Genomic DNA, 13219 nt, shown 5'->3' on the forward strand with positions numbered 1-13219 from the left:
CGTGTCTTCCACAAAGTTCTACACCATTTGCATCGCGCGATGAAATCAGATAACACAAAGTTCGGTAAAAACAGACCGGATAGAACCATCGATAACATTTGACAAACTTCCGATACATGCAGGCGCGTGCGATAATATTTGTTAGGCGGTGAAACGTGGTCGCCCGATAGAGATATACAAGTAAACATGTCAATACCCCACTCTTAAAGAGCATCGACCCAATGCTGCAAACAAACGAGAATAATAAATAAAAACACCGCTAGCAGAGAAACAACAAAATAAGGACGTTCATCAGCGTGCATAGAAGGGCTTAAAGGGACACTAAAGGTTACCAGAAACTCAAGTTAAAGTGGTAGAGCAATGTTCTAGAACGTCTAAGGCGTCAATATAATCGCGAACAGAGCTTTAGTAACCGAGAAATTGAGGTAAATGCATGACACGATTTGAGACCCCCCAGCGACATTCCGGTACTAGCCCGATGACGAAAGGTCTCCTCATAATTTGTGTTACTAATACTCAACTACTCGTATTAAAAATATCATTTCATTCGATTATAAGCCGGAAAAAATGCTACTTGTCTACGTCTATTCGATTCTAGGAAAAAATAACATTTTGACGTTACCCTTCAGTAATATGGGTGTTCGAAAGGTTTCGTTTTCGCTCGACTCTGCGCCGCACACGCTTTGGAGTTTCAGTAGTTTTGTTATCGCGTCGTGCTGTGAGGGTTCTGCTCGCGAAACTTTCATTTGGAACAAGCAGCGAGAATGCCACGTCCATGTGATGTCGTGGGAAGCCCTCGTTGCTTTCCCGCTCCGGAGAGCCGGTGTCGAGGCCGCCGTCGTAGTACGCAACGACGCCGGCAGTGCGAGCCCTCAGAAGCAGGTCGCGCTCGTCGGTGCTCAAATCGCTGAAGTTGAGCCCACCATCGCGAGCCAATCTGTCGGTGTCAGGGTCCATTGCGACGAGCGTCGAAGTTAGCGTCATAGAATGAAGTACCAGCTTATGGGCGTCTTGCGCTGGAGTGTGAGGTATAGTAGCGGCGCCTGGTGGCGGTGCGGGAAACGACATCTGGGTCGTGCCAGCTTGGGTCGTATTGAGCCCTGGCTGTGGCGAAGCACGTTTCTAGGCCGAGTTTTGCGTCGATTCGCACATTTTTATGCCCTGTTGCGAGTGCGAAAAGGCTCGTCGCTTCTCATAGACCACGCCGACCACGCTGCGAGCTCGCTGCAGCCTATAGTTTAACGAAAACGGACTCTCCGTGTGCCGTGGGACGTAACGTGGGACGTAATTCGTTTCTCCTTCCGCTAGCCACCATACTCCCGCTTTCGCTCTGCTGTCGGCTCTGTCTTGGCTCTGTTTCTGGCCGCGCGTTCGCGTTTTGCGCAGAAAAGCCGTAGCGCTTTCTGCGGACGCCGTTCTACTCACCGATGGCGCAACGTCACTATGAGACCATGATGTCAGTTCTCCTCGATCGGAGGGCGGGCGATTTGAACTGCGCTAGAGGTACGCGGACGCTTCAGAACGCATTTTCTCTTAAAATAAGTCTCTCCTTGGCACGAAACAAGCGTTTCGAGGTTTCTGGGATGGTATTTCAACAGTCCACGTTGACTTAATAGTAACCTTTAGTGTCCCTTTAAGGCACACCGCGTGGACCACTTCAGATCGTGTGCGGCGCTTCTGTGAATGTGAAATGCCGTCCGGCACGACCTCACAGTCCAGTGTGACAATACGTTGGATGACCTTGTAGGGTCCGAAATAGCGTCGCATTAGTTTCTCACTGAGTCCTCATCGGCATATCGAGGTCCAGAGCCAAACACAGTTGCCGGGCTGGTACTCAACGTAGTGTCGTCGGACGTTGTAGTGTCAGCTGTCGGTACGCTGCTAGTTCTTGATCCGTAGGCGGGCAAGCTGTCGGGCTTCTTTGGCGCGCTGGAGATAGGTGGCGACGTCAAGATCCTCTTCAGCGATGACATGCGGTAGCATGGCATCGAGAGTCGTCGTCAGGTTTCTGCCGTAAACCAGCTTGAACGGCGTGATCTCCGTTTCTTGCACTGCCGTTGTAAGCAGAGGTTACGTACGGAAGGACTGCGTCCCATGTCTTGTGCTCAATGTCGACGTAGATTGCTACCATGTCGGCAAGGGTCTTATTCGGCACTCCGTAAGACCATTCATCTGTGGGTGGTAGGCAGTTGTCCTCCTGTACCTTGTCTGACTGTACTGCAGAATGGCTTGGGTAAGCTCCGCTGTAAAGGCCGTTCCTCTGTCGGTGATGAGGACTCCTGGGACGCCATGTCGCAGCAGGATGTTCTCGACGACGAATTTCACCACTTCAGCTGCGCTACCTTTCGGCAGAGGTTTCGTTTCAGCGGTTGAGGTACTCCTTTGCCGCGATGATCCACTTATTTCTGTTTTTTGATGTAGGAAAGGGTCCCAACATGTCCATCCCGATCTGCTGAAATGGTCGGCTAGGAGGCTCAATCGGCTTTAGTAATCCCACTGGCCTTGTCACTGGTGTCTTGCGTCGCCGACAGCCTCGGCATGTCTTGATGTAACAGGAAATGTCGGTGATCAGGCGCGGTCAGTAATACCTCTCCTGTAGCCTCGATAGTGTCCGGGAGAATCCGATCCGAGGTGCCCAGCGGTCATATCGTCATGAGGGCGTGCAGTACTTCTGGATGCAGCGCTGAGGGAACAACAAGAAGGTAGTTGGCTTGGACTGGTGAGAAGTTCTTCTTTACTAATAGGTTGTTTCGAAGCGAGAACCAAGACAATCCTCGCTTAAATGCCCTAGGGACAACGTCAATGTGCCCATCCAAATACTCGATGAGGCCTTTTAGCTCCGGGTATGCTCGTTGCTGCTCAGCGAAGTCTTCCGCGCTTAATATTACAAGGAAAGCATCGTCATCTTGCGGCGTGATAGGCAATCGGCATCAGAGTGTTTTCATGCAGACTTGTAGGTGACAGTGATGTCGTATTCTTGTAGTCTCCGGCTCCACCGCGCCAGTCGTCCTGAAGGATACTTTAAATTTGCTAGCCAACACAACGCGTGATGGTTGCTGACGACTTTGAATGGCCTGCTACCTTCGTTATCCTCCAACAGTGTTCACGAGACGTCATTCTCGGCATGGACGACTTGAACCAACACGGCGCAATCATCAATCTGAAGTCGAAATTGATAACCCTGTCAGAAGATCAAGTGATACCGCCAGAGAGCTCTTGTAGTCGCCACACTTGAGTGTGCTCGAAGATCAAGTGAGCATTCCACTGTGCTCCAGCATTATTATTTCCGTCAGCACTGAAACCCCTGCTGACGTACTTACAATCAAAACCAAAACATGGCACCGCCAAAAAAGCAAGACCAACGGGAGCTACAACGTAGTTACAATTTTATGTTTGCTCTATGGCCCTGCCCATAGCTTTACGCTTTCCCGCATGTTCGTTCGCTTTTCGTAAGGGTTTTTCAACATTTTTGGGAGTTTTACAGTGCACGCATGAGTGCACGCAACACTTATGGGGGGGGGAGTCGATAGTTGATGGAAGCGCCGCTGTTCCCATTCGCGGCGGCGCTGGCGGGGAGTATCGCGGGTTTCTCTTTCCCTGTTGCGCTTAGCTTTCTCTATAGTTTGACGAAAGGCATTGGTTTGAGGCATGCCACTTGACTGCCGGCTACATGCTACTTCTATGCTTCCTCAGTCGTCATGAGTGCTCCAAGCCCACTAATCACTCGGCACTTGTTCACAGCAGCGTTCAAGAGGGCTGCCATCCTTTATGCCGAAGAAGCAAATCACTGCGCAGCGGACCGCCAGTTGAATGTTTCTGAACGGGTGGTGCGAGAGTGGCGACTGCAACGAAGCAAAATTTTCACCTGTGACGACAAGTGAAAAATTTCCCATGTGCCAAAGTCTGGCCGATTTTCGGAGCTGTAGGCTAAGCATGCGGCGTACGTCATTGAAATGAGTGATCGGTCCCTGCCAGTGAAGTGCGACATGGTCATGGAACAAGCCCGGACCTTAGCCTTTTAAGGACCTGCTCCGCCGTGACTACGAGTGGCTGGTGGCAGAAGACCGTGAAATTACGCCAACCGGACCTGTCAAAAGAGCCTCCCTGACAGCTGCGTGTGGTTGGGTGCATTCGGCATGGGCTGCTGTTCCACAATATGTTGTGGTGCGGTCGTTTGCCAAATGTGGAATTTCGCTAAACGATGACGCGCTGTGGGACCATAGCAGCGACGACGATGGCAGCACTAGTGAAGACGGGTAGTCCAGTGACCATGTCAGCGACTAATAAATTTTCGTTATCGAATGCGCCCTAGGGTACGCTCTTTTTTTTTTTTTTCCTGTCACGCGATATGGGGGGTCGACTTACAATCGTGTAAATACGGTACTTGAATGTTATTTTTATTCTGTCGGTTGTATATGTTCTTGCTGCACCTTTTATAATCAGATTGTATGTGCAACATGAATTGTGTAGCAGATTCTGGAAGGCTTGTGCGCACCAGCGATTACCTTGAAACTTTCGACGACTCATGTATAAAAGCCAACATGCTTGATCCGCAGATCATATTTTCGACGATTGCAGACTTTACTCAGAGCTATCGTTTTGCTTGAGTGTTGCTTTGCTGGGAACAAGTTCGCCCAATAAAGAGTTGAATTTGTAACTCAGTTTTTACACTGCATCCTTCATCGTCACCACAACATAGCAATATGATGTAAGTGCCAGCAGGTAGTTGCAAAAATTTTCCAGCATGCCCTGAGCTCCACCTTATTCTATAGTTTAAAAGTAATGTTAACAGGGTGTCTACCAACCAGGAAAACCGGGAATTCTCAGCGATTTTGAGTAATCTGGAAAAATTCAGGGAATTTGAGCCTCTATCAGGGAAAATTAGCTGTAATTTTATCGAAAGAGTCGAAAGTCACGGTAATTCTGGCTTGAGCAACAGACAGGAACCTTAATTAATTATCTTTGACACCTTGTCGTCGGCTGGAGGAGTTGCCAGTATACAGTCAACGACCGACTTTCTGAATTCCCGAAAATTTGGCCGGCTTTGCGGCACCACCACTTACCACATAGAGTCAATGTATCAGAACGTCTGAAATTTCGGACGCAAGAACTCCTCACTGTCCGATTTTCCGGACGTTTTGCTGTGACCGCATGTTTGAAACGGCATTAAAAAAGCCAGGAATGCTGCCATTTTGATTACCTCGCCGCCTCGAACCGGCACTCGCACGCAGATCCGCTGACAGCCATAGCCACCACCGCGGCAACGCTAAGCCTAGCTGCTTCGACGTTCGCTATGAAGCTTCTTGCTGTTAGGTGCCATGTTTTTGAAAGGATTCGCTGCTGGCAGCAATGGCACGGACTCTGCCTTTGTGGTCCTCGCGATTGGCCTAAAAGCTTGGAAAGCACAGTGGGTTGCATAATGCCGGTTCCCAAAAGTCAGCCTCGCCTCTGTACAGAAATGTTACTTGGTGAAGCATATACAAAAGTATTGCAGTGGAGCATAACAAGTGTGGGAAGGGGCTATTGCCAAGGTACACAGTATGTATTCCTTAATTATACACGCATGCACCCGACATTTCCTGTCACAGTATGAGCACAGATATGCCTAATGCATGTACCGACAGGCCTTCAGAGCATTTTCGAATGTGCCTGTGTCAGTTTGAGCCCTTAAAGGCAGTAAATTACGTGCATTTATTTTTTCCAACTTGACTTGACTTTTCGGACATTTCTGCGGCCCCTAGGGAGTTCAAAAAATCAGACGTGGACTGTGCAACTGACCAAGAAGATGCTTCAAATGGTCGGTGGAGCGAACAAGTGGCGGAAGGAGGACAAAAACAGAAAGAACCTATGCATCGAGGAATGAATGGGAAAGGAAGCATGCTGCCGCCGTTTTGACGGAGCTTGAGCTCAAGAAACAAAGTGTTGGCTTATGCTGAGATGCAGGTGCCTCTCATCAAAACCAAAATCAACTCTTTAAAGCAGTGAAATACAACACTGAGGCGTCATGCGCGGGCTGAGAGTATGTCAGGACAGTTGAAGTTGACTTACGAGCTGTTGAGACATAATCTCAATTGTGACAAAGTTTGGGCCTCGTACCACTGAGCTTGCTATCAGTTGATAGAAATAGCTCATATTCGAAAATATTTGCTTCTGTATGCAGCTCCTTTTAATTCATATTTGAGAATGTCCGACTCGATTTCCAATTTTTTTAGGACATTTTATTTGCTTGCATTTTACTAACCCCTCCCTTCTATTCTCTTTTTGAATAACACAAGCACTACTCCTTAGTATTCAAATTAGATTAAGTCGTTTTTTTTTTCATATGCTTACTAGAGAGTGACAGCATCGGGCGATACGGTTTCAGCCCGTCTTGACATAAAACATAGTTCTGCATCATTCGGGGAATTTGGCAAGGGCACTCTGGGAAAACCTGAAAAACTCAGGGAATTTGGAAATGTCAACTTCGTTGACACCCTGGTTAAATTGTGGGGTTTTATGTGCCGAAACCAAGATATGACTATGAGGCACGCCATAGTGGGGGACTCCGGAAATTTGGACCACCTGGGGTTCTTTAGCGTGCACCTAAATCTAGGTACATGGATGTTTTTGCATTTTGCCCCCATCGAGATGCGGCTGCCGTGGCCGGGATTCGATCCCGCAACCTCATGCTTAGCAGCCCAACACCATAGCCACTAAGCAACCATGGCAGGTTAATCTTAGAGGTACTAATTGCTGAGGAGCCATGGGAAGTTCTTGGTCATGCATGACTTTCTGGTAGTGTAACGGTAATGGAGGCATTTTGTCTTAGTTTTGGTATCAAAAACATATATTTTTGCTAGCTTTTCATAATGCACCCACCCACATTTCAAGCATAAATATTGCGTGGAGTGCCTTGTAGTGACATTGCAGCGTACTGTTGCATTCATAAAACAACAGCAGCAGAAATTTTTCGTGCAGTTCTGGACCTGCCGACTGCTGCTGCCAGAAATTTCTTAGGTATAAGCCACATATACAGGTTATATGGCAGATTTCTATGGTGTTCACAGCACACGCATACTTTGGACATGCTAAAGAAATGACAAACAGAAAAAAAGGGGGGGGGAAGAGCGCTGACTTTGAACTTTCACTCTGTTTCTGTCTGTTATTACTTTGTATGCGTGTGCTATGAATACCATTGAAATGAATCGTTACCATCTTGCCAAAACTTCCAAGACCTGCACACAACATGGGGGGCCTGTCCAGACTGTTATAAAGTGGACTACCCAGACTGCATACTCATTGTTGACGGCACTGTAATGCGAAGAGAAACACCATCAGAGATGGTAGAGCGGCATGCCCTCTACTTCACATACAAAGCTGGCTCCGTGCTAAAATATTTAGTTGTGGTTGCCGTTACATCTTACAAATGCGTGAAGCAGGGCAGGGTACAGGACACAAAAGGAGAAAAAAACAGACAAGATAGTCGCTGCAATGGTTGTCTGTATTGCCTCCGTGTGACCCAAGTGACGCTGTTCATTCGCCTAGCCCACACAATGAGGGTTACAGTGTACTAGAATATAAAGGTAGTGTGCTCACTGCGCACCATCGGCAATGGGGAGAGGTGAAGCCACCTGTGTCAGCTTGGAAACGGAGCTCTACATTGAAACCGATGGTGCGACGCGTGGTGTGCCACAGTGAAAACGCATTATTCCTACACACGCAGAGAAGAGACGCCGCAAACATGCACAGCAACTTCCGTAGCGTCGAAGCACAAGTGGAAAGGGTGCGAACGCGGTCGCGGATACTACATTGATCTGGACGGTACGCCGCCGCCCTTCTTTGCACGAATAGCAATATGCGCTTTCCCTAGGGCACACCGGGCGTCGCACTGTCGATTTCAATGTATAGCTATGTTTCCAAGTTGACATCGGTGGCTTCACGCGCCCGACGCCGCTGAGCCCACTACCCTTATATTCGAGTACACTATACCCGGATCTACGCAATCGATCAGTGTACCAAATTTGATATAAAACCATGCTTGTTCCAATTTTGGCTATATATTTACTGACAACACTCTTCATGCCAACTAGCCACTTCAGGCAGGGTTAAAAAAAACTATGGCACTTCAGAGAGCAGCATCATGACATAGTAAAAAAGATACAGAAGAATAAAATAAATGAACACCGGATGAGCTGATGACTCTGGTTTCTGATATGGAACATGGAATTAGTCGTTTTTATAGTGTTATTATTGTCCTACAATATTCCCATCAAATTCCTTTTGTTTTGTTCAAAATTGTAATTATTACTTACTGTTTAATATTGTGAAGAATGTTAAGCCAGTGCAACTTCCAGTGAGCATACACATATACAAGTTTTGGCCTACACTGGTTGCGCGTATATGGTTAGTATTGACGTGTACTTGTTTATCTTTTTCCGGTGACTGCTTTTCACTGGCTAATAAATGTTAAGCGGTATTGCTCAGCACCGGACATGTCTGCATGTGTCAGAACATTCTTGATTCTTGTAACCGATTCTATCTCTTTTCTGTGTCGTCGCCTTTTGTAATTAGATTACATACATGACGGGAATAGTGTTGTTCATTCTAGAACTTGTGCACACACCAGCGATTACACTGAATCTTCCACTAGTCAAGTATAAATAGCCGATGCGTCTGGCCCGCAGGCCAGAGTTCACCATTCGCCGACTGTGCTAACAGCTGTTATTGCGCTTTGAGTGCCGCTTGGTTTTTCTGGGCACAGGTTCGCCCAATAAAAAGTTACCTTATTAGATTCCTTTAGATCAGTGCCTACGCCTGCTCTCCCAACACAAGACGGCACTGTGAGCATGTTAACATTGACTTTTGCGCAATTAAAAAAAAAAGGAAAGCATGTTTCCAAAAGGCTTTTTACACTTGCAGTACTGAGAATCACTACTGCCTAACCCCTCTTCATCGTACGAGAAACGATTTAGTCTACTGCCCAATCGGTTCTCCATGGACTTCCTTTTAGAAGTGTCTGGTATGGAAGACTGCCAACCCCATGCTTGAGGGTGATCAGTTGACGATGGTACTTTGGACTTGCCGATAGACATGGCGACAACTGTACTCTGTTTAATACACAGCAAGCAATGCTATGTAGGCTAGAGACACTTTTCTCACTGGTCGCATTTGTGAACAAAGCATGGTGCTTCACACATGAAGGATATAGGTATGTGTTAAATAATTCGACAAAAATTTAGGTCTCATACTTTTAACATTGCAACATATAACATAGTTATTACTTGGAAGGTGTCACAGATCTAAACCTACCATATTCACTCGAATCTAACGTGCACTTTCTTCACGATAAAACGGGTCCAAAAATTGCATGCGCGTTAGAATTGAGTATGACCCTAAATCTGTGTTACCATATCGCCATAACATAACATTTAGGGACAGGAAGGCAGTGATGTGGATTTGATAGCAAACTGTGGGAGCTGATATTCTAGTTCACATTAAGAGGAAAAAAATGGAGTTGAGCAAAGCCATGTAATGAGTAATGCAGATAAGCAGGGGTCTCTTAGAGTTATAGAATGGGTGCCAAGAGAAGGGAAGGGCAGTTGCAGACAGCGGAAAACTAGGCAGTGTGATAAAATGAGGAAGTTGGTAGGTATAATATGGGATCATTTGGCACAAGGCAGGGCTAATTGGAGATTGCTGGGAGAGGGCTTCATCATTTAGGGTACATAAATAGGTTGATGATGCTGATATCCTTGGAAAACCATTGATGAACCAAACTAGCATATGTGCACATCATTAAACCCACAAAACATTGGCACCGCTGATACTCTACTGGGAAACACCCATGCAGTGCATGTGTTGATGCAGTGCATGTGTTTGTGCTGCTAAAAGTTCTGGCGCCATCACTCCAGATGGCACTATTAGCTTATTTTTGGAGCCCCATCTGTCCAGCACTGGTTCTCTATAGTACACCAAGCATCACGATGTACCAAGTGTTATAGTTTACTCTATTTTTCATGTCTTAATTTCTGCTGGTAGTGCATGTTTTCACTATCTTTAAAGGGAATTCATATGGCAGGTGATGACAGTTGTGTTGATCGCTCGCAGGTACCCAGCACGAAAGAGGACAGTAGAAACATCAGCATCATGACCAGCTCGTCAACGCCTGATAATAGTGTGAATGCTGAGGCGACCCTGGGCTCTGAAAGTTCAGCAATAACTCTGGTACAGGTACATGTGCTTCAGCCCCCTAATGTTGAACAAGTTGTTCAGAATGCATCGTCCATCACTGAGCGTAAAAAAAAGCACCGGATCCCCGTGGTAACAAGTGACCTGCCATCAACATCTGCAGTCAGTCCTACAGCACAGTCTGCCTCAGTGAACTTGACTGCCAAGCCTCTCCAACAACCTCTCCCGTTTGCCAAGAAAGTAGAGATACTTGCCGACGTACGTGCAGGAAAGCTCAGCAAGGCTGAAATTGTGTTCAAGTACCACATACGTTGGGCTGTCTTATACGAAGTCATAAAGGCTGCGAGTGAAATAGATGCCGCACTAAACTGCCATGGCTTGACGCCTGAAAAACGTGACTCACATCTGGTGTCGGAAGCTCATGGCTTTGAGGGCAAGCTCAATACTTCTAAGGCGCAGGGTAACCCAGAGGGAATCTCAGCAACTCCTGGGGCATTCTTCGTGTCAGAAGACTTGTACTTCAACCCTCCAAAGAAGCGCAGTAGGCAACCGGGTTCGAGACATAAGAAATGGTAAGTTGACCTTTATGATGGATTTCCATGCCAAGCGTGGCGCTACTAAAAAGCTGTGCTCTAGTTCTCAGGTCCGCTTGCCTTGCCTTTTCTTTGATGCATATGTCACCTTTTTGAGAGGACCTTTCCAAGGAGTACTGACACAAGATGTCTATCTCAAACATGTTCTGGGCTTCGCACCAGATTCGCTAGCCACCAAGCACATGCATTGTCTGATTAGGTGCTATGTAAGGCTGGTTGTGAGAAAATTAGGCATACAAATAAACCTTAATGTAACAATAACCAACTTCAATATAACGAAATTCTCGATATAACGAAGTATATAGCTTTTCATAACCTCTTGTTCATGGAATACCATATATTTAGAACCTCAATATAACAAAGTGCATGTGCCATTTCAGTATAACGAAATTTCACTGCCACCGCAAAGGAATGCTGAGACAATAAATTGAAACTTCCGCTGACGTAGATGGTCAAGTGATTGAACTACAAGCGGCTTTTTGGAAACGCATCTCTCAAATCGCACGCAGCGCCCCGAGCGCGACCGCCGAAGTGGAGCTGCATCATGTTCCATATACAGTCCAAGTGTGATAAGAGGCCATGCTTACTGTATGCTTTAGGTGCAAGTGAAAGTGTGCGCGGATGAGAGAAGAAAGATGGTGGCTTCACGAGTGCCACCTTTCCGTGCGAGCAAAGGGAAAGCGGTGGAGGAGGAGCAAGCTTGAGGTAACAGGATCAAGCACGCGCGAGAGGGCGGGAGTAAATTGGCGCTCTTAGTCGTGGCCGCGCATGGCTGTAAGCACGGCTGAGCGCATACACAGCCGCGCACCCTGCTTTAGAGGTAATCTACCACGTTTGCAAAGAGTGGGCATGCCGAGACGGCATGGCACCAAGTAAGCTGTCTTATCACACATTTAGTATTGGAGGTTACATAACCTTGAGTTTCGGTTACCTGGTGGAGTGAGAGGCAGATGAAGTATTTGCTCCCCACTGTCTGCATTTTTCCCTGATACATCGTAGCAATGTGGGCGACGCTATCGGCCACTGGGGCATGTGCACACGAAATAATGACTGGTTTTGCTTTCGTACCACCGATGTGATGATATCATCGACGTGGCATGAAACCGTATGATTCGACGTTGACTCCCAAATTCATCAGTATAAATTGTTTTCTCATTGCAATTTGCTTTTTATAACTGCTGATAATACAAAAAATTTTTTGGTCCTTTCCATGTAAGAAAAATCAATCGGTGACTGTACTTATCTTCATAGAAGGTTGAATTTCATTAGAACAAAATTTTGATATAACGAAGAAAATTGCTGATTGTACAAACTTCATTATGTTGAGGTTTAACTGTAATTACCAGCCCTGCAGCTTCACCAAAATTACATCAGTAGTATGTACTACTCATTTATACCCAGTTTCGCCTAAGTGATATTTCATTTCTGTGCAAGTTTAAGCTCTCTTGGTTGGTGAAGCTGCAAATTGCACCAATGAAGCAGTGATGACACTGCTATGACAATGTTACTATATAGACAACACGGGTCAGAAATCAAGCGGCTGGTACGCCTCTAGGACAACATGCATACAAGCACCACCAAATTACCTTCTTGTCCTTGTCTCCTCTTGCCCTATTCTTTATGTGTGCCCTTGTCATCACGTTTACAGAGATCCTTAATTAGCGTGAGGCCCCTCAATCACCCTTCTGGACAAGCTTTGTCTTTGCAAGTGATACCAAAATATAGGAAGAATCAACCAGACATTTGTACTGTCACAGCATATGTTTGCACTTGTGATGCAACCTTACACAATTAAGGGGGGGGGGAGTGAGAAGATTTATTGGACAATATACTTTTCTACAAAATTTACTAAAGGTAAATCTTTCAGTAGTCATCTGTAGATTCTGCAAGCAATGTGATTCACCCAGCATGGAAATGATAGGAACTAGTAGTACAGTCGAACCCACTTCTAACAATATTCAAGGGCCATGAAAATTTCATTGTTATAACTGATAATTGTTATAACCGAGTTGCATGAAAAAAATCAAAATAGAGGGATGGCAGAGCTGTTGTGAGAAAACTATAATAGCGGTGAGGCCAGTGCTCCTCCCCACCACCTTCCTCTATCTGGCTGCTGATTGCGTTGACTCGTTTTAACTGCTTCCTGGGCACTTCGATTGTGTGTAACAAGCCATGGCTGTTGGCGTTAAAGAATGGCACTGCTATAACAACTGCAAAGAAAGGTCACCGGTGGCAAGCGATATGTTAGCTTCGCTGAGGCATCACTTTGGTATGCCCAAAGAGGCCTTTTAAAAAATGCGAGAAGGTTGCTGTGGCAGCCCGTCAGCTTGAGAAATCCAGCAGAAATGCTGAGGTGATATCACCACAAGCACCTCGCCACGCACTTCTCACTGGCTTGCACGAGAAAACCCTATGTCCGTTAGCCTTGCGTGCTTTATGCGAACCTTGCCGACATCCTT

General features: G+C 46.4%; 1 protein-coding gene across 7 annotated transcripts in view; it reads left to right on the forward strand.

Annotated features, from left to right (window-relative positions):
* The window catches only part of LOC142563841 (uncharacterized), a 32509-nt gene that overhangs the window by 10264 nt on the left and 9026 nt on the right, over positions 1 to 13219 (forward strand). For all 7 annotated transcript variants that reach the window (XM_075674501.1, XM_075674502.1, XM_075674503.1 and 4 more), the window contains one exon: positions 10087 to 10739. In XM_075674501.1, the coding sequence (XP_075530616.1) occupies positions 10087 to 10739 (653 nt within the window). The remainder of the gene's footprint in view (positions 1 to 10086; positions 10740 to 13219) is intronic.

This window comes from Dermacentor variabilis, chromosome 11, assembly GCF_050947875.1.
Source record: "Dermacentor variabilis isolate Ectoservices chromosome 11, ASM5094787v1, whole genome shotgun sequence".
Classification (NCBI taxonomy): Eukaryota; Metazoa; Arthropoda; class Arachnida; order Ixodida; family Ixodidae; genus Dermacentor; species Dermacentor variabilis.